The 26648-nt window shown below is 35.3% G+C and overlaps 6 protein-coding genes across 19 annotated transcripts; 3 read left to right on the forward strand and 3 right to left on the reverse strand.

The window, feature by feature from the left end:
- The first annotated feature begins 274 nt into the window (after nucleotides 1-274).
- Nucleotides 275-4457, forward strand: LOC135160362 (odorant receptor 82a-like). 5 transcript variants are annotated; one of them, XM_064116818.1, is made up of 9 exons: nucleotides 278-648; nucleotides 718-839; nucleotides 1252-1448; nucleotides 1517-1733; nucleotides 1860-1975; nucleotides 2311-2410; nucleotides 2495-2605; nucleotides 3754-3909; nucleotides 4317-4457. In XM_064116818.1, the coding sequence occupies exons 1-9, from the start codon at nucleotides 366-368 to the stop codon at nucleotides 4365-4367; spliced, it is 1353 nt and encodes a 450-aa protein (XP_063972888.1). In that variant the 5' UTR covers nucleotides 278-365; the 3' UTR covers nucleotides 4368-4457. The 5 variants fall into 5 exon arrangements, with proteins under 5 accessions (XP_063972891.1, XP_063972889.1, XP_063972888.1 ...); XM_064116816.1 differs by having other exon boundaries at nucleotides 279-839; XM_064116817.1 differs by having other exon boundaries at nucleotides 279-839; nucleotides 1300-1448.
- A 206-nt stretch (nucleotides 4458-4663) lies between these two features.
- Nucleotides 4664-8164, forward strand: LOC135160372 (transcription factor A, mitochondrial). Of its 3 annotated transcripts, none has more exons than XM_064116849.1 (5): nucleotides 4664-5181; nucleotides 5247-5297; nucleotides 5701-6073; nucleotides 6941-7039; nucleotides 7293-7679. In XM_064116849.1, the coding sequence occupies exons 1-5, from the start codon at nucleotides 5108-5110 to the stop codon at nucleotides 7320-7322; spliced, it is 627 nt and encodes a 208-aa protein (XP_063972919.1). In that variant the 5' UTR covers nucleotides 4664-5107; the 3' UTR covers nucleotides 7323-7679. The 3 variants fall into 3 exon arrangements, with proteins under 3 accessions (XP_063972919.1, XP_063972916.1, XP_063972918.1); XM_064116846.1 differs by lacking the exon at nucleotides 7293-7679 and adding an exon at nucleotides 7697-8164 and having other exon boundaries at nucleotides 4688-5181; XM_064116848.1 differs by lacking the exons at nucleotides 5247-5297; nucleotides 7293-7679 and adding an exon at nucleotides 7697-8164 and having other exon boundaries at nucleotides 4701-5181.
- Nucleotides 8165-8660: 496 nt separating this feature from the next.
- Nucleotides 8661-11394, reverse strand: LOC135160371 (uncharacterized). Of its 2 annotated transcripts, none has more exons than XM_064116844.1 (4): nucleotides 11207-11394; nucleotides 10817-10961; nucleotides 9538-9953; nucleotides 8661-9113 (listed from the first exon to the last, which is right to left on the reverse strand). In XM_064116844.1, the coding sequence occupies exons 2-4, from the start codon at nucleotides 10923-10925 to the stop codon at nucleotides 8814-8816; spliced, it is 825 nt and encodes a 274-aa protein (XP_063972914.1). In that variant the 5' UTR covers nucleotides 10926-10961; nucleotides 11207-11394; the 3' UTR covers nucleotides 8661-8813. The 2 variants fall into 2 exon arrangements, with proteins under 2 accessions (XP_063972914.1, XP_063972915.1); XM_064116845.1 differs by lacking the exon at nucleotides 11207-11394 and adding an exon at nucleotides 10403-10717 and having other exon boundaries at nucleotides 9538-10065; nucleotides 10817-10953.
- Nucleotides 11395-12114: 720 nt separating this feature from the next.
- Nucleotides 12115-16240, forward strand: LOC135160375 (uncharacterized). 6 transcript variants are annotated; one of them, XM_064116857.1, is made up of 5 exons: nucleotides 12115-12262; nucleotides 12527-12710; nucleotides 12808-13011; nucleotides 14397-14459; nucleotides 14563-16240. In XM_064116857.1, the coding sequence occupies exons 2-5, from the start codon at nucleotides 12666-12668 to the stop codon at nucleotides 14638-14640; spliced, it is 390 nt and encodes a 129-aa protein (XP_063972927.1). In that variant the 5' UTR covers nucleotides 12115-12262; nucleotides 12527-12665; the 3' UTR covers nucleotides 14641-16240. The 6 variants fall into 6 exon arrangements, with proteins under 6 accessions (XP_063972927.1, XP_063972925.1, XP_063972928.1 ...); XM_064116855.1 differs by having other exon boundaries at nucleotides 12116-12262; nucleotides 14370-14459; XM_064116858.1 differs by having other exon boundaries at nucleotides 12116-12262; nucleotides 14370-14459; nucleotides 15882-16240.
- Nucleotides 16241-17495: 1255 nt separating this feature from the next.
- On the reverse strand, nucleotides 17496-19534 carry LOC135160374 (peflin). Of its 2 annotated transcripts, none has more exons than XM_064116853.1 (4): nucleotides 19337-19534; nucleotides 18849-19038; nucleotides 17964-18242; nucleotides 17496-17874 (listed from the first exon to the last, which is right to left on the reverse strand). In XM_064116853.1, the coding sequence occupies exons 1-4, from the start codon at nucleotides 19346-19348 to the stop codon at nucleotides 17783-17785; spliced, it is 573 nt and encodes a 190-aa protein (XP_063972923.1). In that variant the 5' UTR covers nucleotides 19349-19534; the 3' UTR covers nucleotides 17496-17782. The 2 variants fall into 2 exon arrangements, with proteins under 2 accessions (XP_063972923.1, XP_063972924.1); XM_064116854.1 differs by having other exon boundaries at nucleotides 18849-19020; nucleotides 19337-19532.
- A 190-nt stretch (nucleotides 19535-19724) lies between these two features.
- Nucleotides 19725-26022, reverse strand: LOC135160367 (odorant receptor 47a-like). The gene is made up of 8 exons (XM_064116837.1): nucleotides 25683-26022; nucleotides 22643-22839; nucleotides 22357-22573; nucleotides 21757-21872; nucleotides 20760-20859; nucleotides 20558-20668; nucleotides 20338-20493; nucleotides 19725-20192 (listed from the first exon to the last, which is right to left on the reverse strand). The coding sequence occupies exons 1-8, from the start codon at nucleotides 25974-25976 to the stop codon at nucleotides 20142-20144; spliced, it is 1242 nt and encodes a 413-aa protein (XP_063972907.1). The 5' UTR covers nucleotides 25977-26022; the 3' UTR covers nucleotides 19725-20141.
- Between the last annotated feature and the right edge of the window lie 626 nt (nucleotides 26023-26648).

Consider the following 26648-nt stretch of genomic DNA (forward strand, 5'->3'; position numbering starts at 1 on the left):
TATTTCCCAAAAAACCTACGGCAAAATTCACGTTTTGTCCGATGAAATTTCTTTGCAAACGTTACTTTCCTCATGTCTGTACTAGGCTGTTTCCACAAAAATTTATCTGTGTGATAGTTGGTGCACACAATATAATCGTACAGAAGATACTTTGAACTACTCATCGTTGGCCTATTGAAGTAACTTCAGTAGAACGTCGACGTGTACTAGAATGTTGCAATATGAGCGTACACTGTTCTGTCGCCTTTCAATCGAACACTCATGCGCTCTTCTGAAGTCCGATCTATATTCTTCCCTTTGGTATGTAAATTGCACTGTCGTGTATCCTATGTTTCCCTCACAAAAATTCTCCGAATCCGTCAACAATGTATGGTAATTTCTCCTCATTATGTCCATCAATTGCGCCCATTTTCATTATCGTATCATTTATTGAAGCATCATTACATCGATCGGCATCATCTCTCCGTGCAACCCCCGTTATGCACGATGCGAAGTTTAATAGCTGGTCATTTCCGTCAGACTGCTCAGCAAGAAACATTTCAACAATGTCGAAGTTACCAGGAGATTCGAAACCACTACATTTGCAGTTTGAATATTATTTCAGTGGTGACATCCTCATTTTACAGTCATTAGGATTATATTCCATGGGTAATATTTTTAACCGGGTTGAGGCAAATTTTTATTTTTGGGAAACAATACCCTTCATCTTTGGCGTAGGGGGATTATTTTTTGGATTAATGAGTGACTTCCGTAGTGTATTTATCGAAACACGGAAACACTCTTTGTATGCTATTGAAGTTCTTGCAGCTGCTCTCTGCTGTTCGCTGGGAATATACAAGGTACCTCCAAGTCGATCATACGCAGAGAAGTATTCAATATAAATTCCGGATATTGGTCATACTTCCGAAGTGGAGTGCGGTTCCAGGAAATTTTACGAATCTGTTACGCAATGTTTCCTGAAAGTTACACACCGCCAGTATATGTAGACATCCAGGACGAGGGTTCGAAACCCAGTCGTTTCAATGCTTTTCACAAAAGATTGCACGACGTCAGCCGTCTCCGGCCCTCATAGTCGGGCCCAGGACTAATTAGTGAGTTCACTACGGCACTGATACACTACAACACGACCAGCGAACTCCTTCGCCGCAATTTTTACTGAATATTTCTCTCCGTAAAGAACGTGCACATATAATGCATGAAAGATGCCAAAAAAAATATTGATGAAAATATTTTTATTGTGAAAATTTCTAGGGCTATCGATTATGGATTTATAGACATGAATTTTACCATTTTATAAAGGCATTCCACCTCCGTTGGAACGAGGAAATATCTCATAATGCGATAACAGACGAAATGGTGGAACACGCCAAGTCAATGCGTAGATTTAGAATTTGGTACGGTACTGTTGTCGCAGCAATTTTCACAGCATATGTGTTACGACCATGTTTGTAAGTTGAATACGATACTTCGTTCACAACTGATTATTACAACTTAATGAGGCGATTTTAATTTTCAGAGTATATCTTCGGTTCAAATTGTCTGGAACCAATGACACCTTCGATTATTCACAAACTGCTTATCCGGCTGAGTATCCTTTTACGTTGTCAACGCCTCGATCTTACTTTTGCTGCATCACCTTAGAGGCGATTGGCATTTACTTTCTTATCCTTTACTGGACAGCAGCTGATGGACTATTTGGTCAGCTCACAACACAATTGGCGATTCACTTTCAAGTGATGTTCTTTTCTTTCATCTGTTTGTACTGCCCCTTGTAAAATTGTTAATAGCGAAATAGCCAAGAATAATAGAAACGTTGTTAGTTTTAGTGTTATTAAATGAAATTTTTGATATATTTTCAGATACTGGCAAATCGCATGCGTGATATACCAACTAACGAAAAGGAAGACTTGCAGCATACAAAGATAGTGGTGGAACGATTGAAGAAAACCGTGCAGGACTATTTAAAGTTATTCGAGTGAGAACTACATACAAAATGATTTTCATTTGTTCTGGTTCATCCATTTTTGTTCATTATCGACGCATCAACCACATGGTTTTGAGCACTACCTTTGGATTAATTAATATCGTAAGAAGTTCACAAATTTTTCCTCTGCAAATGTTATCTGTAATTAATATAACGAGACATGACGTACCCATTTTTTTTACGTATCTGCATGTACTTAGATAATTCAGAAATAATTCGGGCATCTTCAGAATCATTCGGTTATAGACCGAATCCGTACCAGGCCAAATGTTCAGTACATTTAAAATATTTGTCAATGTTTATACAACTTATTAGGCATATTGCAGATATGTCACCGAATTGGAAAGGATCTACAATCCAATACTGTTTGGGACTGTGTTGGTAAATGGCTTGAATCTTTGCACCTGTCTTTATAGTATGCAATACGTATGTTGTTTTTTAACAAGTAATCACGAACACCTGAACCTCCCAATGTTTTTAATCAGCACGAATTATTAATTTTTATTTCAGAGGATGTCAAACAACGAGTGGGGGTTGGCCGGAAAAAATGCACTTTTGACGACTGGTATTACAGCACAAACCATGATGTTTTGTGTTTGCGCCCAACGTTTGAATGATGAAGTAATGAAAGTCAAGCTTTTAATGCATAGGGAGAGCTTTTAATTAGCACTGTTAATGCACAGGGAGAGCTTTTTTCAACCCTTCACGTAAGGGTCTCGTTACCCGCGGTCTTGCCCAATCAGGAGAAGTACACGGAGGGGAAGAAAAAATTCAATAAAAATTAAGGAAAAGTTGCGTAATTTCTGAGTGAAAGCAAAGGTCCAGTAAAAGTTACGAAGAGTCCAATAAAAAGTACGGAACTTCTTGTAAAAATGAGGTAACTCGCTGCGTACACAGAGAGAGAGATTCTTTAAAAATTACGTGTCTCTTCCGTAATCTGCCAGTCCCAACAGTATTCAGTAAAAATTGTGGAACATTAAGCATTTTTTAATTGAACGTTCCATACTTTTTCTTGAACGTTCTGGACTTTTCTCCGAAAGCTCATTGGAGAAGTGCACAACTGATGGTCCGTAATTTTCCGCTCTTTATGGAACGAATGAAGATTGAGTCAAGCTTGACTGAGAATTGATTATGATCAATCGAGCTTAGATTCTCAAGGTTGAACCAAGCTTCCATGAAGTTCGAAAATTTACTAAGTGTCCAAGGTAGAACTTCCACCCTCGATCGAGATTTGATCGACAATCCTCGATAAACTCTTCGAATTACTCGATAATTCCCCAATAATTAATTATCATTAATAGCTCCTTGAAGTAGTTTAGTGGTGTCTACTTGAGTCCACTGAGGTATGTAATTTATGAACCTAATAATTGTATGGGCTGAATGGAACATTTACCTCTGACATTTCTCACTTGCATTGACCCCTGCACAATTTTTATCGGACCGTTATTCGCAGTTGGGAATTACGAAACTTCTACGTAATTTTTACTGAATATTTATCTTCGTGTACCGATCGTTGAATTGCGGCAATCAGCCAAAAAGAGGGCAGAAGGGGTTGGAACAAAACAAAATTGATATCTGATAGAAGCAGGTTCATCATCCGCATAATGTGTGGCTGACCCTTTCTAAGAAATAGTGTGAAATTTCATCTTGAACAAGTACAAGAATATTTGGCACCCAGTGAATTGTGATATTTTCTAATACTCGTACTAGAATTATTATAGAACACTTTCCACTATCTGAGGCTAATCTAGGCAATTACATTGACACAGGTTGCTGGAGTTCGCCAGGCAGCTTATAATTGTTCGTGGACAGAATTTAATTCAACAATTAAAAATATGATTTTATTGATAATGATCCAGACTGAACCAGATTATATATACACTGCGTATGGCTTCATTTATCTCAATATACCTCAACTTACAGTGGTACGTAAACATTTTAAAATCTCACTGTTCCCTAAAGAACTATTCACTATTATAAAGTGCGTAATTACTATTTGATATTACTAAATGGATTTGATGAAGATAACGGCAGGTGAGATGAAAAATCTAGAAAATCTTAGAATATCACAGATGCAATTGATTTTCAATTGTAAATGTATCAGCCATTATCACTTGAAGAGAAATCAGCCTGTGACTTTTGTTGCATTCGAATTGACATAAAAAATTGTTACTATGCCCATCAAATGTGAAGAGTTTATTATGCCCTTATGGCCCACAGAAATGATATTAGGGAGAAGAACACACTACTCGACAAATAATTTGAGATGCATACAACTATTGAAATTCAGCAAACTTGGTTCACTAATTTGATTATATTTTTCCTTTTCAAGATTTTTACAGCGGCAATGCGATTTTTCACACTCCTGAGGAACATGACTTGAAGTATCGTTCGGAAAATCGAATACAACACATTTTTTAAAATAATTTTTGTGAATAGGTAAGCGAGCCAGAATAAATGTTTTTCAATTACTGTCAATTCTGGTAATTATTTTTGTACCTCCATATCCACAATTTTCTCGCTATTTGACTGATTCAGCCAATCGGTGGTCTGCGACTGGATAAACGCCGATCTTAGCTCGTACCATTTCCACTGACTTCTATGATCATTCTTTATCATATGTTATATTACGGTCCGAGGAAATAGAAGTTATTTCTGACGAACGTGATGGCATAGACAATCACTTGAGTCAGAGAAAACTTTTTCGAGATGGAGGAAGACTCAATACCCATCTCCGGACGAGAAAAAGTGAAGATCAGTACGGAAAAAAGTGTCTTTAGACTCGTACCAAAAATTATCAAACTGAAGTGTTTTCTTTGTAATATGTGATTTCTTATTTTTTTATTAAAATAATTATACACCAACCATATTCATTATCTGATCTCTCTCCGTATACTAATCGCGGTTTATACCGTTTAAATGAAAATTCGAGAAGTACCACTAATTATTTGTAGATCTGAAAGTTCTTCAGAAAACGCAATTATAAAATCGATGATATTAAAAAATTCCTCTAAAATCTAGGAAAAATGGTGGTTCTGGTAACTCTGAAGATAACTATTTTCTCATAACATAACAGAACATAATTTATGAAACCTCTCTATACAACACGTGATCTAAACAAATATGGCCGCCTACAGGAAATTCCTAACTGCGTTTGGCAGTTCACCGAGTAATTATTTTACTTGTTCAACGACTAGGTGAGATTTTTTCAAACTCTATTAAGTATTTTTTACAACTTGCTAATTTTTGTCATGACTTTCAGTCATCACTTTTTGAATGGAGCGAGATCACAGAAAATGCGAGGCAATTTGAGGTTAACCATAGTTGACCACGACAATTCGCGAGCACTGTTTGTCCTGAGCGCTAAAACCTAAAATTTAGTGCCACTAGTATTATGATGAACGAGCCAACAATTGAATTAATTGGCCTTGTTAAAATTATTAATTTTGTTATTTTTTAAATTTTAAATTGATATTTTTGGGGATGAACACATCTAGTGTGATAAATATATGAAAAATATTTCTATTTCACGTGTGGCTCAGTAAATTCTTAGCTAACTGATAAAAGAACTGTTACTTAACTTACTGAGAACATTTATATTCACCATTAAAATTACGTTTGATATTTTCCTTTAAAACAACTCATTATCCAAATAAATTCATAATTATTCATTCCTATTTAGTCCTTGGTTATTGACTTTATTTGCTTGAATCCAGAAATAGATTGTTGACATGTCAGCCATGTATGACATACGGGTCTCGCGCGATCGAGAAAAAGCTTGGCATACCACCAAGGCCAAAGAGACCAATGACGCCATTCATCGCGTACAGTGTGCTAGAGAGGGGCAGAATTGTTAAAGAACATCCTGACTTACGACCCAGAGACATAATGAAGAAAATAGCTGAGGATTGGAAGACTTATAGTCTACCACACAAAGAAGAACTTAGGAAAAACTACCTGCACGAGCTCCAGGAGTACACAAAACAGATAATGGCATATGAAGAGAAACTGACGGATGAACAGAAGAAAAGTATCAAGGATGAAAAGTTGAGGGGAATGGAAGCCACTGAGAAGGTCAAGATGAAGGCGGTAAGTGTTGAAGCGAAACTTTAGTAGTGACTAAGGTGGAAAAAGTATATGAAAAACATTTGTGTTTATCGTGTGGCTCAGAAAAAAAATCGAGAAGAATTAGAATTAGAATGAAAAAGTTTCCCAACCGGGAATCCAATCTGGGTTTCCCAGTGTCGCGCCGGGTATTCTCACCAACGATTTCTGGACCGTTCAGGGGAAATCGCATTCCTGAGATTATGTGAACTTTTATACGTGTCTTCTACGATTGTTAATTTTTATCGATGAAACTACTCTATAGACTCAATAATTCAATTTTTGCGTTCATTGGACAGTTTCATGGATATAAAATAATAATTGAAGGGTCAAGTCTAGTTCCACAAGCCCATGTAGACCCATAATTTGGCTTAAACCGTAAAGAGTAACGCACGAGACCGAAAACATGATGATTTTCAAATAATTTTTCATCAACCTATTTTCTTCATAATTTTTTTGAGGTTTGTCTCAGGATATAAAATAAAATAATTACCTAATTGGGTATTTATTAGCCTCTGTGCCTTCAAGATTGTTTAGTTAATGCGAATAATGTTTTATAAATAACAACGACAAAGCAAAGAATAATTAATTGAACACATAATCGATTGCCCCTGAAACCCGAATTTCCGGACACTTCGGCGATAGTTATTTTATTTATTAAGCTGCGAGTAATTGATCACGTGATTGTCCATCAGTAATATTATTAGACCATGTGATTATAAAAATATAGGTGTTTTATATTTTCTCTATACACTGCAAAATTGTGGAGCCAATGAGCATTCTCTTTAAATTAAGCACTGCCTATGGAACGTGGACTCTATTATTACCCTGATCATTACTATTCTATTTCAGAAATTGCGTGAACTTGGAAAGCCCAAAAAACCTCCAACGATGTTCATCCTCTTTATGCTGTCCAGAGCCCACACCAAGGAGAAAGACATGAAATTTTCAGTGAGTAATCGTCAACCAAAATCTTGACAATAGGCGACAGTATTAGTCGCTCATGACACCTTGATTGATTAGAGATTTATATCCTGAACATGTGGTGGCAGAGGAAAATAGTGAGGGGTATTTCCCAGCTGTTCATATTAATATTGTGATAATAACCTGAGATGAATAAATTTCGGGCATTGATTAGTTTTATATGAATGTCTCGGAATCTGCGGAAGTTCACAAAAGTTTTACAGTAATCCTTTTTTCGCAGGCAATTGAGGGCCGCCATAAATATTCTTAGATCAATGTCGACGGAGAGATAAGTCGACTTATCTCGAGTTATCAGTTCACTACTGATACGTTTTTATGGAAAACTCTAGACAATTCTTCCTAAATTCTTAACTAGAAATATCAGTTGTATACAGGAATTTAGAGCAGGAAGTCATGAATTATTAGTTACTACGCCACATTTATGCCGCAAATGAGTGTTTATGGGACAAAATATCAAGATTAGAAAGTTTGAAACGAATAATTCTTCATTATTTTTGCCAAAGGGCCATTACTGGAATAATTCGATATCTCGCAATTATGTATCTCAGTCATATTACCTTTACATGAGAAAATTTCACCATTAAAATATCTAATCAGTTGTCATCAAACATCTGTATTCTTTAGGACTGGCTGTCTATCGCTGCTAAAGAGTGGAGCGACGCTCCCAGAGAAGTCAAAGTTAAATTCGAGAACGAAACCCAGAAACTGATGGAGCAGTACAAAAAAGAAATGATTAATTGGGAAGAGAAAATGATTAAACTGGGTCACATTGATGTTGTGAGGAAACAAGTGCTCATGGACTTAAAGGGTAAAAATATCGCAAATAAAAAGTAACTGTATTCCAATAAGTATTTTACACAGCCTTTAAATACCTCTCCCTGTGGAATTCGTCATTTTTTATGACAATTATTTTTGAACAGAGGAAATATTATTTCTGATTAACTGTAATGAAACTTGAAAATATCGAACATAGTGAATACGAATACTTTTGTATCTGAGTAAAACCTGAAATTCTGTGCAACTTATTCAATTAGCTGATGTTTGTCATTTAAAGGACATTGAAAAATAATAATAAAATGCATCGAAACAAAATTTTATAAATTTCATGGCATTCCCTTCAGTATCAAATAGTGAAAAGAGTTCATTATACAACAGAGGGTTAAAAATATTTTACCCTAAAGATAAATTTCAAATAGAACGGTTAAAAAATGAATCTTTTCGGAAAACGTCTGTCAATTTTTATAATGATATAATAATACATAATATTTTTTCTTGAGGAGAAAAGGAACTGCTGTTTCAATATGAACTTTTAGAATCACGTTTACAACTGCAATTATTTTTCGTCTATTAAAGTTGTTTATCGACTCAATAATGGAATAATCGAGCCGGAAAAGCAGTTTCATAGGAAAAAATATTCGGAGGAAAAAATCCTGGAAATTCATATAAACAGGGATTATTTCTTCTGACAACAATATTTTTGTGAGATCAAGAATTTTCAGAAGAATGTAATTCTTGCCATAAGAAAATCTCCCAGTTGACAATTGGTAGCCCATATTGGCATAGTTTTAGCTGAAGAAAAAAGTACATATTTATTCATATAATCGATTTATTTACAATTGTGAATCGTGCAAAGCTCAGGGGGTATCGTGACATAGCTGTGAATATCGAGAGTTCCGAAGGCATGATGAATTGATTAAAATCCATCAAGAACTTCCTCAGAAGTGAGTATAAGAAAAATAATTTATGCTTCTGTTTGGTGATCTACGATTATTTCAAGCTTGTTGGAGCCCAGACCCTCGAAATCGTACCAGTAGGATGTGCCAAAGTAGTAAATTATTACGAAACTGAATAAGTAGAATGACAGTTCCTTGAGTACTACGAAGATTAGCCTGGACGATATTTTCAGTCGGTGGATTATCTCTGGCTTTATGTTACATAGGATTAAGGCTGCGAAGAGCATACTTCCATGTTGAGACTGCTGGAGATTGGCGCGAAAGAACATACGGGTTATTAGGATCACCGAAAATGGCACCATTATACTCTGAAACAGAATTAATCAAATCATTTTTATCAATATGACTTTCACGATTTTTGGCTAAAATGTTCAGTTCAGCGAATGTGATGGGCAATGAACGAATAAATGAATAAAATTTTGCATTTATCAGATTGAAATCGGCATTCAAATTCAGATATGCAAAGTTCCAATAATAAAATAACCGTAGAAGGAAAGCTTGAGGTCAAATAGAACCCAAATGTATTTCACTGTAAAAAAAGTATCTGAAGTATATTATTCATAATATACTTCAGATTTAATAAATTTCATGTGTGTTTAATTTGTGGATAAATAGTCTAGGACAAATGTCACAATCCATTTCATGTAATTAATGAAATATTCCAGATATAAGAAATAATAACTTTCGCATTTTTTTTGAATCAATCATTTAGTGCAAAATGAAGTTTCTCACCGTTCCAAACATATGTTCTGCTTTCATCAGAATCATGGCATTCACAACAAAAGCAAGGGCAACGTAAACCCACGGACTAGCGAGGAATGACATCACGTTGGAATCCTTCAGTTTTTCAGTTTCCACTGAAGTATTTTCTGCATATGGGACAAATGAATTTTGATAGTCCGACATAAGATCAGGTTCGTGTGTTTGGCCCTGGATGTCCCCATTTGCAGTATACCCTAGATTTCTTCTACGAGGAACATTGGGCTGATTCAGCGGTTTCTCAGTAAAAACATCTTGCTGCGATGTAGATGGAAATTCATCCTGGAATTCAGAGAGAGTGTTCCAGGAGTCAATGACAGACTCGTTTAGAATCGCTCCGTTGATTGTTGACGATGGCGATAATTTCTGCTGGAGCTTCGGAGTCTCTTCTAAATAATTATAGAATCCATCAATGAGTTTTGCCATTCATGAAACACTAAGAGAACGATGAGACGACCGGACGTGAGTATCAAGCTTTTGTTTTAAGTAAATATGCAGAAACTGGAGGAAAATGATCAAATTTTTAACACAAAAAAAATAAATTATGTAAAATAAGCTGAGAAAAAAGCGTATAAACTTCAAGAATTTCAAGCTAACCTATCATCACTGATGGCTAATATACTTTTATTGTTCATATTGTTTTTCAGATAGATTATTTTTTTATATGATCGTATTCTTATACGTTATTATAACTCAAAGCAGCGTGTTATAAAGCAAATATCACTTCATTCAATTTTTATCATTTTTGTATCATTATGCCCATTATTAAGGTCATAATGTTCTGGGGAATGCAGAACGAAGAGATATTGATATTTAGATTGCTGAGGTAAATACGAACAAAATGAAGATGTTATTTTCCAGAGATAAATGTATAGTGTCGTTGCTAAAAAAAACTCGAGTGTATCCTTGCAACCGGCAGAAAAATAAATGTGGGTAGTAAATAAACAGTGCAGCAAAAGGTGATACTTTAAAAAATCTCATTGTTTTTCAAGGTATAATCTATAGCTCGACTCAAACATGCTCAGATGATTTTCAGCACTTGCTGCATACACAAGACAGTCATCAAAATCAGAAAAGTTGAATTTGTCCCTAATCTAAGAAAAGGAGCCATTGATAAGATTATTTTTTAATCCAAGACTTCTCCACTAAAAAACTAAAAACATAAAGACAAAAGTTCAATTGATGAGGTTATGTTGTTTGTAAACATCACTGATTTGATACATGGTTTTTCCAAATTGTCATGAGAATTTACCTGGGGACTTCTCATCACTTGTTTGTCCAGTGATTCTCTGCAAACGTGACTCAGAATTTTCCAGTATTTTTCTTTTCCTCGCTTCACGTCTGGCTGCTGCTTCAGCCATGATTATCGAAAATTCCACTCAATTTCCATACATAACCTAAAAACATAGCACGACAATTGATGACAAGGGAAAACATAAAAACATTTATTTATATTTTGATGTGAATCTGAGAAATGATGCACAATCTGACAAATGATCCTCAGAACATTCCGACTAGCATCAAATTATGAAATTGATTATTTTCAATTGAAAAATCTTTGAGTGCTAATTGCTAGCGTGAAAACAAAGGAGAGTCAATTTAGAAATAAAAATTTAGTCAATTCTATGAAAATTTTGCGTACATTAATCAATTTATTGAGAACCGACGTGAAAATTTTCAGAAGTCCTAGATACCGGGTAACCACAAAAATACAGCCAAAATTTACTACTCATACGTGAAGTAAGAGTGATACAGTAAAATAGATGCTCCAATCTCAGGGTCTAGGCGATCCTACCCCAATGCTAGTAATGACCCCGACGGTGGGAGGTGTCACCCTCGATCCTGGTGGCCGCCCGAGGCACTGGAAAATTCGTCTGTTCATTAAAAAATTGTCTCTGAGTTCCTAATGAATATTAAATTATTAAATACTGAGACCAACGCCATGCGAAGGAGCATTAAATTCTTCTCAATTAAGCCAGGGTTGAACCTCGATCTCGGAAAATTGATTAAAGGCCACGAGGAACGTCGAAGCACAGTCCCTATTCCGAGATTCCATGGCGTTTGCCACCGTACTTCGATGTCCTCCGCTGTTTTTAATTTTTATTTATCAATGTTAAGTGATTTTTTTACTCAACTCCTTGGCCTTGTTCAACAGTGTCAAGGGACTAATTAATTGACGCAACGAAATATGTCGGCACATTCAAAGGATTGTGTGATTGAACTGTTATGCTAAACTTGTTTCTGTGCCGCTTCTCTCTTGAAATAGTTAATCGCCAAATTTCACAGTCTAGTTTCGTTTGTTAGTTTTTCTGAATGTTTATTAATAATTCAAGACTCAATTTAAGATTTAAAAGTTATTAAATAAAGTGTGTGTTACGTGCTCTACTAAGCACTGCTGTTTGGATTGATTTTATTTGCAAAAACCTGAATCCAACTATTTCCTTTCAACGAGTTGACATCGATGGAGTCCTCATTAGAGGTTTATCGGCTAACGAATTCCACGGTTTTAAAACTTGGCGCAAATATTCGTTAATGGCGCCACTGTCCTGCTAGTGACTTGATAGGACATATTCATAACATTGTGCCCAATCTGATGTCTGAAGTTTGGTCAACGTGACTGAGATGACTTCGTAATCTCGCAATTTCGTGCTTTCATTTTTCCAGCAGTGTTAAACGTTACAAACATCTTGAATTTGAAGTGAGTATACAATCGTACACAGCCAAAGCCATTAAATATTATTTATCAGTATTGAAGCAAGCATATCCCTTTACTGCAAGTTTAAGGAGTGAAGAAACACAAATCGTCGATCGGTGCTCGGTCACTGAACTTATTTTCCTATGTTCCACATTTTAACACACCCTGAGAGCGAATTGATATTTACGGAAAATAAATCAACCCTAAAAATCACTCAATATTGATAGTGACCCGACGATTTAATCAAACCTTCACGTGACCTCACAGACGCAGCATAACAACAAACAAAATCGTTCGTTCATCGCTGCTCTTCATTTGTCCGAGGATAACTTAGCGATTAGTAATCGAGTAGTACTCGAATATGAATAATATCGATCAGCTTTTCAATTGACAATCAGCACTGATCATGGCTAATGCAGAGGAGGATGTGATGGTCCAATATCGGGCTTATGTGAGTTGAAAACATTCACTCGTCTGTTTTTCTTTTTTTTTTCATATTTTCAGTTATTTTGTTGATCTGATTAAAATTATTTTTATTATCATATCAGTGGTGTGAAACGTTGGAACGGGCGTTGGAGTGTCCTATTTGTTTGGAAATACTGAGAGGCGACATTTATCAGTGTTTTAATGGACATACTGTATGTCAATACTGCAAAAAGTCGCAGGACACGTGTCCAGAATGTTCATCAGAATTCAGTGGCATTCGTGCTAGGACAGTTGAGAGTATTGTTGAAAACTTTCGGGAAATGAAGGTAATTCGAATCATTGTGACATAAATTATTGATATCAAAAGCAATAGTAAAACGAACATCGACAACGATAATGAATGTCTGGATTTACTCACATTTCGTGGACATTTTTCACATGTAAATAACATCTGAATAAAAAGAATTTGGTTAAATTATAATTAAATCAAGATTACAGGCAGTTGTTCACCTGAAATGAAAATAAATTTTGTTTTCTTCAGATATTTTTTAATGTCTCAAAAACGTTGTAAAAGTGTAATGTAATGTGTAAAATTCAGGTTTTTATTTTCGTTGTGTAGGTATAGCAGTGTCGCCATTTTTGGTGGATTTTCATTTGTTTGGCGTTGACAATTCTTTCACTTATTCACTCAGATAAACTAATCACTCATAATGATATATCTTGTCTGGGATTATTTGACTAAAGTAGCAACAATCTTGTGATTAGACAGAGTTTGTACTTCCCTTTGAAATATTTCAAGTAATCATTTTTACATTTTTAATCAACTATGAAAACGATTTTTGAAAATATTTTCTAGTAAACATTCTCATGATTTCTTGCACGGAATTTAATTTACAAAAATTCTGTCAATGTTTCGTCTAATGCTTCCATATGAACGATTCCGTTTATTAACGAATTGACTGTAACACGATGCCCTAACGCGTAAATTCTTGCTGATTATAAAATGCAATTGAAAATTGTTAATCGTTCTCAGAATATTCCAGTATTAGGCTATAGGTTGGACTAATTTTATCAATTATTAATGAGAATGAGGGAACCTGTCGTATAAAATTTGATAAAATGTAAAATATTCGAGACCTGAAGATCAATTCAAAAGAACGTTTCAATATTCGATTGCAAAAGTAGAAAAGAAGGTTATTGATGAAAACAAAGGAACAGTACTTCATCTAGACCTCAAAAGACTTCTTTTCAGTGAATTTTATCAACTACAAAAATAACAATTTTTGGGTTTTTCTATGATTTTTCTTCCACAAATGAGAATTTCATGTATAAAGCACTCGACACCCTGATAGTTTAATTATTGATTGATAAGTCAATGCCTTGATCATCAACATATCCACGTTAAGAATTTCCTCGTTATCCGATCCACGAACCATTTTAGAAGAAAATATCAAAGAAAAACGTTGTACCCGAGAACATTTCGTAAAAAAATATTTTGAGGGTTTTTTCTTCGATATCCAATAACCATCAAGCATTCCTATGCTGAACTAATCGGATGTAACAACTTAATTATAAACAAAAAGATTTGTCGATTCGAAAACTTACAAATTGTTTGTGTTAATCTCTTCTGTCAACTTATTCATTGATTCTTGAGGCATAAGACTGTTTTTTTTCTGTTACCGAGCTTTCCCTTTTGGATCCTGACCATAAGATCAACAAAGTCATCACATCGAGAAAATCGGTGGAGACCCAAACTACAGAATCGACAGAAGCGGTATGATTAGTTTTTACTGTCAATATCCCATATCCAGCTGGCCCCATGTTTCAAAAAACAATAAATAATTCTATAAATTTTCCGTGTGATTTATCATCGTTAGGCTGTATTGCGACGCAGCGCTAGAATAGCTAATCGTGCAAAGATGAACTCTAAAACTACATCAAAGGGAAAGAAATAAAAAAATAATGAGAAAGGAAAGAAGGAGTTAGAGGAGAACTGATGTGTATTTTTTGAGATTTACGAGTTTCATCATTTCATGATCTCATTGATCCCTCTGAAAGATGGAATAACGTCCGTTTTATTTATGTTGTTTTTTTAAAATATGTTAAGAGACTTCTACAGTGCAATATTGAACAGCTAAAACGTAAAGAGTGAAAAATCTAAAATTTTATCTTTGAGAGGAAAGAAATGTGATGGAAAATTTTTAGGGACAATTTATTCATTACATTTACTCCTGGGAAGTTCATATTTTTATAATAATTGCACTGATGGTAAATTACTTTCTATCAATCTATTGAGGTCGGACGTTAGTGAGTTTGGAAAGTCTTGGGCTGAGTTAGGAACCTATTGGGCGACTTGATATATAATAGAAACAGTTCCGAAGTAAAAAATATGATGATTCAAATCGATGTGCACCACGGTCTTTATCTCATTGATCTTTTCTTTGTTCCGACATGTTCGTTAGGCGTAAAAAACAAATTTATCTTCAAAAATGAATGTTTGAATTTTCTACATCTCTCGTAGACATTTTTCAGACCATAAAAAATGTCGGACTGAAATAAAAAATTATCCAATGTTCGATCAACCGGTCCCTAACCATCTTAATCAATTCATATTTGAAATTTTGACGAATTGTCATTGTATTCGCCTATTTTTTTAGTATCTTAGGAATTTCTCTTAAAGATGTGTGAAATTCAGACATTAACAGTTGCTGTGAATTATTTTAAGGCCGAAAACAATGAAAATGGAAAGTTTCTCCCATTTTCTCTATTTTCAATTACTATTCAATTGAAAAGTAATTGAATTCAAAGTATAGACTCCGGGGTCTCAATTTCAGAGGTGATTTTTGTAATGAGTAAAATATTTGGTGTTTAAAATAGATTTTTGAAGAAAAAAACATGACATTAATGATGAAGAAAGTTGTAGATCCAAAAAAACCTCTCGTGGAAGGGGTCTATACTGTACTTTTGAACTCCATAGTAATCTTTCAAAATTAGTCCAGATGCTGTGAGCAAAATAACTATTAATTGTCGATTTTTTTCCAAGCCTTTAAATCATTCACTTGATTGATCGTACAATGAGTAATTACCTTTTTCTTTGGAGCCTAACAAATATTTCCCAAACTGTAAAAAAAATCGTTTTTCACGCTTTTAGAAGATAAAATCAATTTAGTATATATTTCTCACTTTTGCTCAATAGGTCCCTAGCCCTCCCGAGGACGCGAAAGCTGACGATGTCCCTTCTTAAGGAATTGATACGAGGACTGTACGAGATAAGAAGTAACAATTCAATAATAATTATTGCCGGCCAGTAGTTATCGTAACCACAGAAGTATTTGCAGTGAAATTATAAATGGGATTGACGACTAGTACAAGAATTGTGAAACTTTTATACGCAGTTATCTCTGGAAGTATTAGATTTATAAGAGAAAAATTATCTATAAAAACTTTTTGTGATATATGGAATTCTCAGTGAAAGGATTTTTAATAGTGACTTGGCATCGCTCATTATTGATATCATTATAAAGTATTATTATATACATACATTAGCAAACGTTACATGCGAATTGAATAATTTTTCCGTTCCCTATTAGTTGAAATATTTTGGTAGCGTAATATTTCAGAAGATGATGTCGAGAGGCATGTCAATGAAAGCCAGTTGTTTATGAATGAAAAAAGTTTATCAATGTTTCTTGTGAGGTTTACTTGGCATCAATATAGTCTAATAATTAAGAGAATCTCCAAAAAATGAAGAAAAGGTTTTGTGTCTTAAAATCGTTAATTAATGAGATAAATAGCCTAGTTAGCGAAGTCCTCGTTTATTGAATCTTCTCGGAAGTGAGTCAGCCTTTTTTTATTACTGGAAATTCCCGTAATTTCTTAAAATAATTAGGGAAACTTTCCAAATGAAATTATCACTATGTAGACGTTTTTCAGCTGTAAATTTTCCATCCAAGAAAAGCTTATGATATCTAGTGGTAATATAAGGACTGTGGAACAGTAAGGTTCTAGTTCACAGCAAAGTTAAGACGTTATTATCAAACGATTTGATGGGATTCACACGGAAAATTGTACCAATTTCAAGTTATATCATTAATGATGGGCAGAAAGAGGAATGTATGTACTTAAGGAAATTAATTATTATCAAAAATGGTTAGGTATATCATCATTTAATGACACAAAATTCCATTGCTGCGGGAAATTTGTTTCTACATTTTCACCAATTTTTTTCAAAACTTCACTAAACTTTAGGAAAAATTTAACAAAATAGTCGCACAACTGTGACACTTTAGGAGCCATTAAATGACGATAACATCTAAGAACAGTTCTTTTTTTTCACGCCCATCTTATCGACCGTTTCTGAGAGAATTAAAAAAAAATAAAAACTCAGGGCATATGGGCAATAAATGCTGGAAATAATTTTTAGATCAAAATGGTTTCCAAGAAAACAAATCACTTACTGTTGTATACTTGTTCAACTTTTGACGTACGGGTCCTTCTAATGCCAAATCTATCACGCAATCAATATCACTCGTATTTCGTATTTTCTGAGGACAAATTATACAATATAAAATTATAACTGTATTATTTAACTTCTAACAATATTCAACTGCTTTATCTACCATAGAAACATTCAAAAATATTTGATTGTGTATAGATTTAATTGTGGAAGGGAATGACTACGTTTTACAGTGTTGGGTGTGAGATTGTGACCCCGTACGTGAGGAGCTGAATTCATTCCCCAAAATAATTTTTCCTGGAATCGATTCTTGTTATCATTTAAAGACTGATTTTTTTTAAGGACATCCAAACATTTCGCCCCTCTCATTTACTGTTTATTTCGTTATTCTTTAAGAACCACATTTCAGCAAATTGGTACATCATTAAGCTTGTTAACAGTGAAATATTAATTTGTTTTACTTGTGATAAAAAATTTATTGTATGTGTATATTGATCATTAGGAGCTAAGTCAAAGTACTTATTTGTTGATCAATACTGAAAATCTTTTGCGTGTAAAATAAAACTATAAATTTTTACAAATAAGCGATCGGTCAACAACCTTTCTATTACTTCATTATAAATAACATTTTAAGGCAAGAGTTAAATACTGCAGCTCAATGCAACTGACAGAAAATCTTCAAAACCAATTGTTATTTCACCCGTTTGTTGCGTATCTCGTACTCTGAATGCCTCTGAAAACATAAATAAAATGTCCATGAGTTTTATGTTCACAAAATTGAAATTATTGTTTGCCAATAACAAACAATGTTCTTTCTCGTACCTGTGAATTTCTGAATCTGTACGCATAAGACAATAAATTGATCTACAGTGATGCTTTCTGTGTGATTGAAATCACTCTTCTGAATCAAATATTTAATAAAGTCAGGGCCAAATCTGTAGCCCATTTGCGTGAACGCAGCTGAGAGTTCTGTTTCCTGAATACTTCCTGATGCATCATGATCAAATCCTTTGAAAACTCCTAACCAAGCGTTGATGTAATTATAAAGAGCCTGGAACTCTTCGAGATTGATCAGTCCAGTTTTTTCTTTATCGAACATCCCTGAAAATATGAGATAAATCGATTTGATGATAATATTTTTATTCTTAGAAATATTGGTACACCTGCTAGTAAATTCATACATTATTGCATTCATTAACAGTCAAACATTGTTTTAATTGTTATAAAGAAAATTGCTCAATTGGATGTAAAGTCGAGTTGTTTGACTTTGGATAATGAAACTTGTTTCAATGTTTTTCAAGCTTTGAAAACGTTTTTTTAGCAATTCAGTGATGAAATTATAATTCAGAACTGCAACGTTGAAACATTAAATTCAGGAAACAAAAAAATACCAAATGTCCGATAATTCTGTTCAAATAGAGGCTCAAAAGGAAGGACTGATTTTCGGCCACAAAAATATAGAAATGTTTCTCCGTATGCGTCTAAAGATCGATATTTATAAAAGACAAACGATCATATTACTGCACGTCAATAATATTTTTGAAAAGTAAAACAATCAATACAATTTGCAATTTATGATTGGTAGAATATTTTGTATAAATTGAACTCGTCCATAAATTCAGCGATTTAACCCAGAAATTTATTACAATATTCTTCATTATTGAGAGGAGTAATTAGCCCAATTATCCACTTAATTTACCAACTCACCAATCATCAATTTACAAGCTGTATCTGAAAAACTTCCTCCTTGACCGTTAGCCAAAGCTGATCTTAATTCGAGTGCTGATATTTTCCCACTTCCATCTCTGTCAACTGCCTTGAACCATTGCTGGACCTCTGGAGCTATTTGAGAGCTCGTGGTGGAGCCGTACATTGCACCCTGCATATGTCCAAGATTCTATTGTTTTTTGTTTATTGCGGTGGAATAAGAATCGAAAAGTAGAAGAAAATAAGACTATATCAACGATAATGAATTAATAAACCGTGACTCACTGATTAATTGGTTAGTATGAAATCATTAAATGCAAAGAAAAAATAATTAGTGATGTCGATTTTATTTTGTCATACATATTGATGAATAATCAGCATTGACGTTTCTAAGTTGATCGGCCTTAAACTCTTAGTTGTTATTAAACTCCTAGGTTATTTAACTATTTCTTTGAGATTGCAACAAATGAAAGGCAAAAAACACTTACTGGATATGCCATTTAGAAATCCTCAAAATTGTCTTCTAGCATGGAATGAATTGATTGCTTAAATTTATTGGTTACTTATCTTAAGAACTAGTTAATGAAACTTTTCGTTATAGAGATCTAGGGGAAATGTTGTGTCACTCATTAAAATTCTAATAAATATTCCCGTTCACGACGATTTACAGTTGAGACGTCAAAAATGACGCTTTATTTATTTTATAGGTAATTTCAGCTGGGTCGGGGGGGGGGCGTTGGTACTTGTTCAACTGTACACAGAATTTTCAGACGGTGAGAGCACCACTGTGCAGGGATTCAACTGTAGAGAGAAAAACCTAGGCTGTACATGTGGCGCTGGGTCGGTTAAACAGCGTCGACAAGGTAGAGATTGATAGTTTTTTCTCTCGACAGTTGAATCCCTGTACAGTGGTGCTCTCTACGTTTGAAAATTCTCTGTACAGTTGATCATTTGTACAGTTGAACAAGTACACACGGAGCCCCCCCAATAAATGTGAAACTAATGAGAGATTTGAGCTCAGTATAAACAAGTACAAATTGATTTCTGAAATTTCGAGTACTTTTTACTCGAAAAAAATTTTCGCTTCACGCTTACCTAAAGTTTCGTAATTTATTAGGAAAGGCCCTCCCTATATACGATTCAAATTCTGTCTTTAGTAGATGACGAAAGTTAAGCTATCTACTGTTATAAAATTGTCGAAGTTATCATCGGATAATTTTTATTCATGTACTTCTGGTCATTCACAGAATCATAGTAACAAAATAATTTCAATTCAAATATCTGGACCCCATTTTAAGTCATGTTCCTGAGAAGTGTGAAAAATCGCATAGCAGCTGTGAAAATCTTGAAAATTGAAAAGAATATAATTAAATTTGATGGATTTTAGCAGTTGATCATATTTTGAATGGTTGATGATAATTATGTCTCGTAAACGTGTACTAATTAGTCACTGGAGTGAGATACACGGATTTTATAAAAACCTACGAACCACTGTAAGTTGAGGCATATTTAAATGAATAAACCCGTACGCTGTGTATACGTAGTCTGGCTCAGTCTGTATCATTATTAATAAAATCAGATTTTTTATTGTTGAATTGAATTCTGTCCATGAACAATCATAAGCCGCCTGGCGAACTCCTGCGACCTATTTGAGTATACTAACATAATTTAGTTTTTCTAGTATTTTAGAGTTGAGAAATTTTTACTACCTCGTCATTCAAACGTTGGGCACAAATACAAAACATCATTGTTTGCGCTGTTATCCCAGTCGTGAGTAATGCATTTTTTCCAGCCAATCCCCACTCGTTGTTTGAAATTCTCTGCAATGAAAATTCATATGCGGAATAAGTAAACATTGTTCACGTCAACAGCGCTCATTATAAATTTATTTATTTATGGTAAATAACATACGTATTGGAGACTATAAAGGCAGGTGCAAAGATTCAAACCGTTGACCAATACAGTACCGAACAGCACTGGATTGTATATTTTTTCTAGCTCATTGACGTATCTACAATGATAAATTGTTACAATCATTGATCGCGATTTCAGATATTTCAGTTTACAATCATTTCCTACAAAGTTTATTTTATGTTCGTGTACTCTTTCGGGTTTTTACGATTTTGTTCCCATCCCACCGCCCAATCCCGGTACATCACCCGAAGGACGAGGGAAAGCCTCACCCTGAGGGAAAAATCTACCCAGATGCAGTGGCCTCTTTGACGAGACCACTACCCGATAGTGAAACTATCTGATTAAAGTGCTACAAATTTTTGATGACCGTCGCCGGAAATTGCACCCGGATCAGTGAAAACTCGAATAGAATTAGAATCAGGGAGAAAACACTTCCACTTTAAACCAGCCGGGAATCGAACCCGGGTCTCCCAGTATCGCGCCGGGTATTTTTTTGTTAAAAGATTTGTTTATTAACCCAACATATCAAATAAAATACATGAAGATAAACAAATGTAATAAAAAAACTTCTTATATCTATGTTTTTTTTTACTCCTGCGAATCTGTGTGGATTACAGAGTTGCTGCAGCGAAATGTTTCTGTTTGTGTGTTAGATATAGCTATTCTAGGGTTTATTAAATCATAATTGATGCTACGTGATTTATGCGTTTTCAAGATGAGTTATGGAATGATCAAAAAAATTGGTTTTAATACCGGACCCAACAGAAATTCACTCTCAAATTCACCAGAAACACCGCCTAATCTGCTTTGCACACTAGTCTAGCTGTCAAACCGCCCCACCACTACCGCCGGTCTGGCAATCATTTGGTTGCAAACAATTTATGACCATGATCTGGAGCTCCACAATTTGTTCATCACATGACTATTACAAGATCATAAATTTTCGGTGTATGTTAAATATGGTTGTCATAGTTAAACATGCAGCTGTTCTCACTTGAATAATTTCAAATAATCCTGTACATTTTTCTTTAACCGTTGCATAATTAATTGTGCATGATCTGAGCTCATCGTTCCTTGAGGTTGAATATCACGCATGCGATTTGCAATTACCTGAAAACATATCGGAAAGTTGAGGTGACGACGAACCGACTACTGCGTCTATAGAAATTTTCTAATGATCGGTTCTTCTAAACTTATCACTCGTCATTTGTGACATTACTTCTGGGTCTGGATAATCCAATGATGAAATCGCTGAAGTTGTTTGAAAAATTGAAAAAAATAACTGTAGAAGAAATGACCATTTGAAAAGTTGTCCAGACGAGTTTAATTACTTCTTAAAATATTAGACATCGAGGGATTCGACAGTATACTAATTACAACTGCCTAAAATGTGCTGGGAGTTAACAAAAAGTTGGTGAAAATTCCATAAAGTCCTCTGCATAAAATTTATTTATAAGTAGAGACATATAAATATAAATGTGAGAATTTAGTAGACCATTTGAACGTGTCTTTGGAAATTTAAGTAACTTTTTTTTACGAATATTATTAGTTTAGTGGGCGGAAGGGTGAAAACAGGAGGAACAAAAAACATAACCTGAAAGTGAATTGCCAAATGTGTCGTGAGTTGAGCAAAGAGCCCATCAGCTGCTATCCAGTAGCATATCAAGAAGTAGATTCCAATTGCTTCGAAGGTAATGCAACAAAAAAATGCTCGAGGTGTTGATAGTGTGAAGGGATACTCAGCCGGATAAGCAGTCTGTGAATAATCGAAAGTATCATTGCTTCCAGATAACTTGTACCGAAGATATACCCTTGAAAATGTAATTATATCATTATACGACAACATCTCCGTGCTTAGCGAAGATGTCTAGTGGACTTACAAACATGGACGTAGGACATATGCCATAAAAATGGCTGCCACCACTGTACTGTACCATATCCTGAACAAACGCATTGATTTAGCACCGTCCACCATCTTTGCTGTTATCATATTTTGGGTGACTTCTTCGTTCCAACGAAGATGGAATGCCTTGATGAAGTGGCAAAATTGATAGCGATAAACCCATAATCGGTAGCCCTAGATATTTGGAAAGCCAAAAATTCTATCACTAGTTTTATTATCATTTAGTCAGTTGGATGGACGTGACGAACTTTTCTGCTTCATATTCCAGAGCCTTTACTTCCCAAATTCACTAATTACTTCCATGCAATTATAATTTTTTGTGACGTCTTCTGGAAAAGTTTTGAGATAGTTTTGTTGTGCCCCATGCAGTCGAATATAAAGTGTTATTTTACGTCCTCAACGACTTTACGTACTCACATAAAAAATGGGGGAATAATGAGGAGTAAATATTAAGTAACTATTCACGGAATGGATTAGTTGGTAAACCCCATTCATTGTTTATTCAATAAAAAAAAATTCTGGTCTCGGAACATTTACGGACATGGTATGGGGAAGTCTTCGTCCTCTCCGTAAATGATTGGATAATGAGTCATTTTTACAGAACTCTACGTTAAATTTACGCAACGTAAGCGCACAATTTCAATTATGATTTATTCAGTTTATTGAATTTGACATTTTTCGCCGATTACGACTGAAAATTTAACTCTAACGTTCGTTTTCTGGTATTCTCGATTTAATATTTTTATTCGTGAAAAGCTTAGGCATAAAAAAACAATTTTTTGTCACTGTTGCTACATTCAGCTCGTGTCGAAAAGTGCCTTTTCATTTACTGGTAAATGGTATTGGGATATGGGTAAAAGTAGATAAATGAATGTAGCAACACAATCAATTACTTTAACTTGAACTCTTTATTATTGTCACGAGGAGGGCACAACTGACCTACAGGACCGTCGTCCAGTGACTAAATTCTTACTACTTGAAAAACCTTTACTGAAGGGAAAAAAACAAGAGAAAGTTTACGACTCCAGAGGACAGAGTTTTCTTTGAATACCACATGTGCTAAGGATTGCAACGCTCTCAAGTTCGAAGCACAACAGATCATAAATTTTTTTTTTCTGGAGACTTTTCAAGACACGGCATAAACCTTGTCAAGTGATTTTTGAAGATAAACCGAAGAGCTGTGTTCAAATTTTGCAACAAACGAAAAATAGCACAGTTCGCCACTCGCTCAACGTAACATCACTAACAAAAAGTAGAGTTCGGATAGAAAAATGCATTCCGATGAATTAGAAAGTTAAAAGAGCGTCGAAAGTGCATCACAGAACACTTTCCTCGAAAGAATCAAAACAACAGAGCGAACTACATTCGACGGTCACGGTCGTAAAATTATAAACCGTCTGTTACGAGACATTTGTGAAAGATTTCTCGTTATGTGTGGCCCACACATGTTGTTTCTTCCTTTGTTCATTGTATCACTAGGTCAGAGGGCCTGAGTTTCTCGCAACGTAAACATGACGTTACATGGTCCCCTTGTTTCGCAATACACCCCCTTTCCTTTTCCCTCTCTCATTTTCTCCTAAGAGTTATCCTTCCTATGTTTCCACGCACAACGATTGCGCGCGCAACTAATAGATTGGTGGGGGCCTAGAACCCAGCCCTTAGATGTCATTTTTATTGTTAAACTAGTTCTACTTTGGCAGGGGCTTTAACAAGTCTTCAGTTTCTCTCTTCAGCTTACTTAATTCACCAAGTCTTGTACGTAAAGTTTTTTTGAAGTTTTCAAGCCAAGTTAAAATAAAGTAAAGTGTGCTCTCCTAAGAGTTTGTTTTACAAATTCATTTAAATTGAAACTTGAACCCAATCATCCGGAGAGTGAACAAGACAACTTCGATGGAGTCCTCTTTAGAGGTTTAGCGGCTAACGAATCTACAATTTTAACTTTGGCGTTCAATCTGCTAAGAGGTGCCACTGTCTTCCTGGTAACTCTGGTAGGGCATAACAAGACTTATGACGGGGTCTTTTAACTCGTGTGATTGTCAACTCTCGGCTTCGCCCCGGGCCGCTAACTTCACACTCGTTTCCAACCTGCCGCACTTGTATCAAAATATAGTATTTTATCTCATTGGATTCTGGATGAATGTCGCCTTGTGCTCCACTATTGTGTCGACGTTTCGCAAACATTGCGATCTGCATCTACAGGGCTCTGAGCTCCAATACACATATGTGGGTCAGTCCTTACATGTCGTTTCTTGCCACGGGGGTGGGGGGTTGGGCCAATCAGCTGTTCAATTAAAAAATCGAGAGGACGGTTCTTCAGATAGAGTTGACTTGATATGCTCTATCTCTGTTGAGGTTATTAAGATTTTTGCGGATTTCGAGTCGGATTACACAGAAAGAAAAATTCTTTAAAAATTACGTCCCTGTTCCATAATCTGCTAGTCAAAACAATATTCAGTAAAACTTACGGAACAGTTACGCACTTTTTCAGGGAACTTTCAGGAAAAAGTTCAGAGCGTTGAAGAAAAAGTATGAAACGTTCATTGAAAAAATACATTACTGTTCCGTAATTTTGACTGAATACTGTTTTGTCTGACAGATTAGGAAATAGGCACATAATTTTTAGAGAGTTTTTATCTCCTTGGAAAGCCGAAATTTTTTGCTGTAATTATAATTCCCTTCGATATTTCTTTCGGTGGGGCCTAGAGATTCACAAAAATCCTAATAACATCAACAGCCACTACCGCCATCAGGAGAGGGCATTCCAGAACTCCCCACAGGCATCGGAGCTTGTAGCCCTGGAGACGGACACTGCGATATTGGCAAAACGTCGACACAACAGTGGAGCACAAGGCGACATTCATCCGAAAGCCAATGCGATAAATAAATGTAGCCGTGAAAGTCTAAAATCTGAAAAAATCTACTTTACTCTGATTATTACTCCCAATAGGGAGGTCAATAGGTATCGGTTAGAACAGTGAACATTTACATACTAGTGACACAATGGACTGTAAACGTACTTTGTATATGCCCAAGGTAGAGCATAGAGCAGCAGCAAGTACTTCAATGGTATACAATGAATGTTTTCGCATTTCTACTACTACACTACTGAAATCGCCCATTAATCCAAAACATAATCCTCCTACTCCGATAATAAATGGAATTGTTTCCCAAAAATGAAAATTTGTTTCGGGATTTTTAAAAATGCTACCCATCGAATACAATCCTAAACATTGTAAAATGAGAATGTCTCCACCAAGATAATATTCAAATCGCAAATATTGGGAATTTGAGTTTACGGAGAATTCCGGCATTGTAACATATTTTCTTGTAGTGAAGTTTAACAGAACTGTTGTGCGGATAAACTCCGAATGTATGGAGCGCGGCTCCAGGGGATGAGGCGACGGCGCCGGTCGATGTAATGATTCTTCAATAAATGATGCGGTAATGGAACTGTACTAAATTGATGGCTATAATGGAGCGGAATTACCATACATTGTTGAAGTTTTTGGCGACGCTTCGTGAAATGAAACAGACGTGTAAATTATAGAGGCGGCGTAATTTGCATAACAAATGCGGAGTATAGATCGGAATTCAGAAAAAAATATCGGTGCACAATCCAGTGGTGATAGGAGAACATACTTGACCCTGGGGGGCCAGCGCACGGCAATGATGGACCGACTCAGCTATGGAAACATGAGTAGCGTTGAGCGTGGTAACTAGGAGGATGGGTCAGCATGTGCAGGGACACTTGTGGAACAATTTCGATTTTTCGAGAGAAAAAGTGAGGCTGTGGAAGTTGGAAGATTTGTGACTGGAAAAACAAGGGAAATAATCCGTTGAAACTAAAAGGTTAGCAGTAATGAAACGAAATAGTATATTTAACTCGTTCGTCTTCTAACTTCACACTCGTTACTACACAGTCGGACGTGTATCTGAGCTATACTTTTTGTTAGTGATGTTACGTTCAGGAAGTGGCGAACTGT

This window comes from Diachasmimorpha longicaudata, chromosome 3, assembly GCF_034640455.1.
Source record: "Diachasmimorpha longicaudata isolate KC_UGA_2023 chromosome 3, iyDiaLong2, whole genome shotgun sequence".
Classification (NCBI taxonomy): Eukaryota; Metazoa; Arthropoda; class Insecta; order Hymenoptera; family Braconidae; genus Diachasmimorpha; species Diachasmimorpha longicaudata.

Coding starts and splice junctions, on each gene's coding strand:
- LOC135160371 (XM_064116844.1), bottom strand. CDS start 10,925: ATGGCTGAAGCAGCAGCCAGACGTGAAGCGAGGAAAAGAAAAATACTG. Junction 9,954..10,816: donor AAGTGATGAGAAGTCCCCAG/GTAAATTCTCAT, acceptor ATAATTATTTAG/AAGAGACTCCGAAGCTCCAG. Junction 9,114..9,537: donor CAGAACATATGTTTGGAACG/GTGAGAAACTTC, acceptor ATTCTGTTTCAG/AGTATAATGGTGCCATTTTC.
- LOC135160362 (XM_064116816.1), top strand. CDS start 366: ATGTATGGTAATTTCTCCTCATTATGTCCATCAATTGCGCCCATTTTC. Junction 840..1,251: donor GTTCGCTGGGAATATACAAG/GTACCTCCAAGT, acceptor GAAAATTTCTAG/GGCTATCGATTATGGATTTA. Junction 1,449..1,516: donor TATGTGTTACGACCATGTTT/GTAAGTTGAATA, acceptor TTTAATTTTCAG/AGTATATCTTCGGTTCAAAT.
- LOC135160367 (XM_064116837.1), bottom strand. CDS start 25,976: ATGCCGGAATTCTCCGTAAACTCAAATTCCCAATATTTGCGATTTGAA. Junction 21,873..22,356: donor ATTTGGCAATTCACTTTCAG/GTTATGTTTTTT, acceptor ATATGTTTTCAG/GTAATTGCAAATCGCATGCG. Junction 20,193..20,337: donor ATATGCCTCAACTTACAGTG/GTTCGTAGGTTT, acceptor TCAATTTTCAAG/ATTTTCACAGCTGCTATGCG.
- LOC135160372 (XM_064116846.1), top strand. CDS start 5,108: ATGGCCGCCTACAGGAAATTCCTAACTGCGTTTGGCAGTTCACCGAGT. Junction 5,182..5,246: donor TTTACTTGTTCAACGACTAG/GTGAGATTTTTT, acceptor CATGACTTTCAG/TCATCACTTTTTGAATGGAG. Junction 6,074..6,940: donor AGAAGGTCAAGATGAAGGCG/GTAAGTGTTGAA, acceptor ATTCTATTTCAG/AAATTGCGTGAACTTGGAAA.
- LOC135160375 (XM_064116855.1), top strand. CDS start 12,666: ATGGCTAATGCAGAGGAGGATGTGATGGTCCAATATCGGGCTTAT. Junction 13,012..14,369: donor AAAACTTTCGGGAAATGAAG/GTAATTCGAATC, acceptor TCTGTTACCGAG/CTTTCCCTTTTGGATCCTGA. Junction 14,460..14,562: donor CTACAGAATCGACAGAAGCG/GTATGATTAGTT, acceptor TATCATCGTTAG/GCTGTATTGCGACGCAGCGC.
- LOC135160374 (XM_064116853.1), bottom strand. Junction 18,243..18,848: donor AGCTTGTAAATTGATGATTG/GTGAGTTGGTAA, acceptor TCATATTTTCAG/GGATGTTCGATAAAGAAAAA. Junction 17,875..17,963: donor ACAGATTCAGAAATTCACAG/GTACGAGAAAGA, acceptor TTATGTTTTCAG/AGGCATTCAGAGTACGAGAT.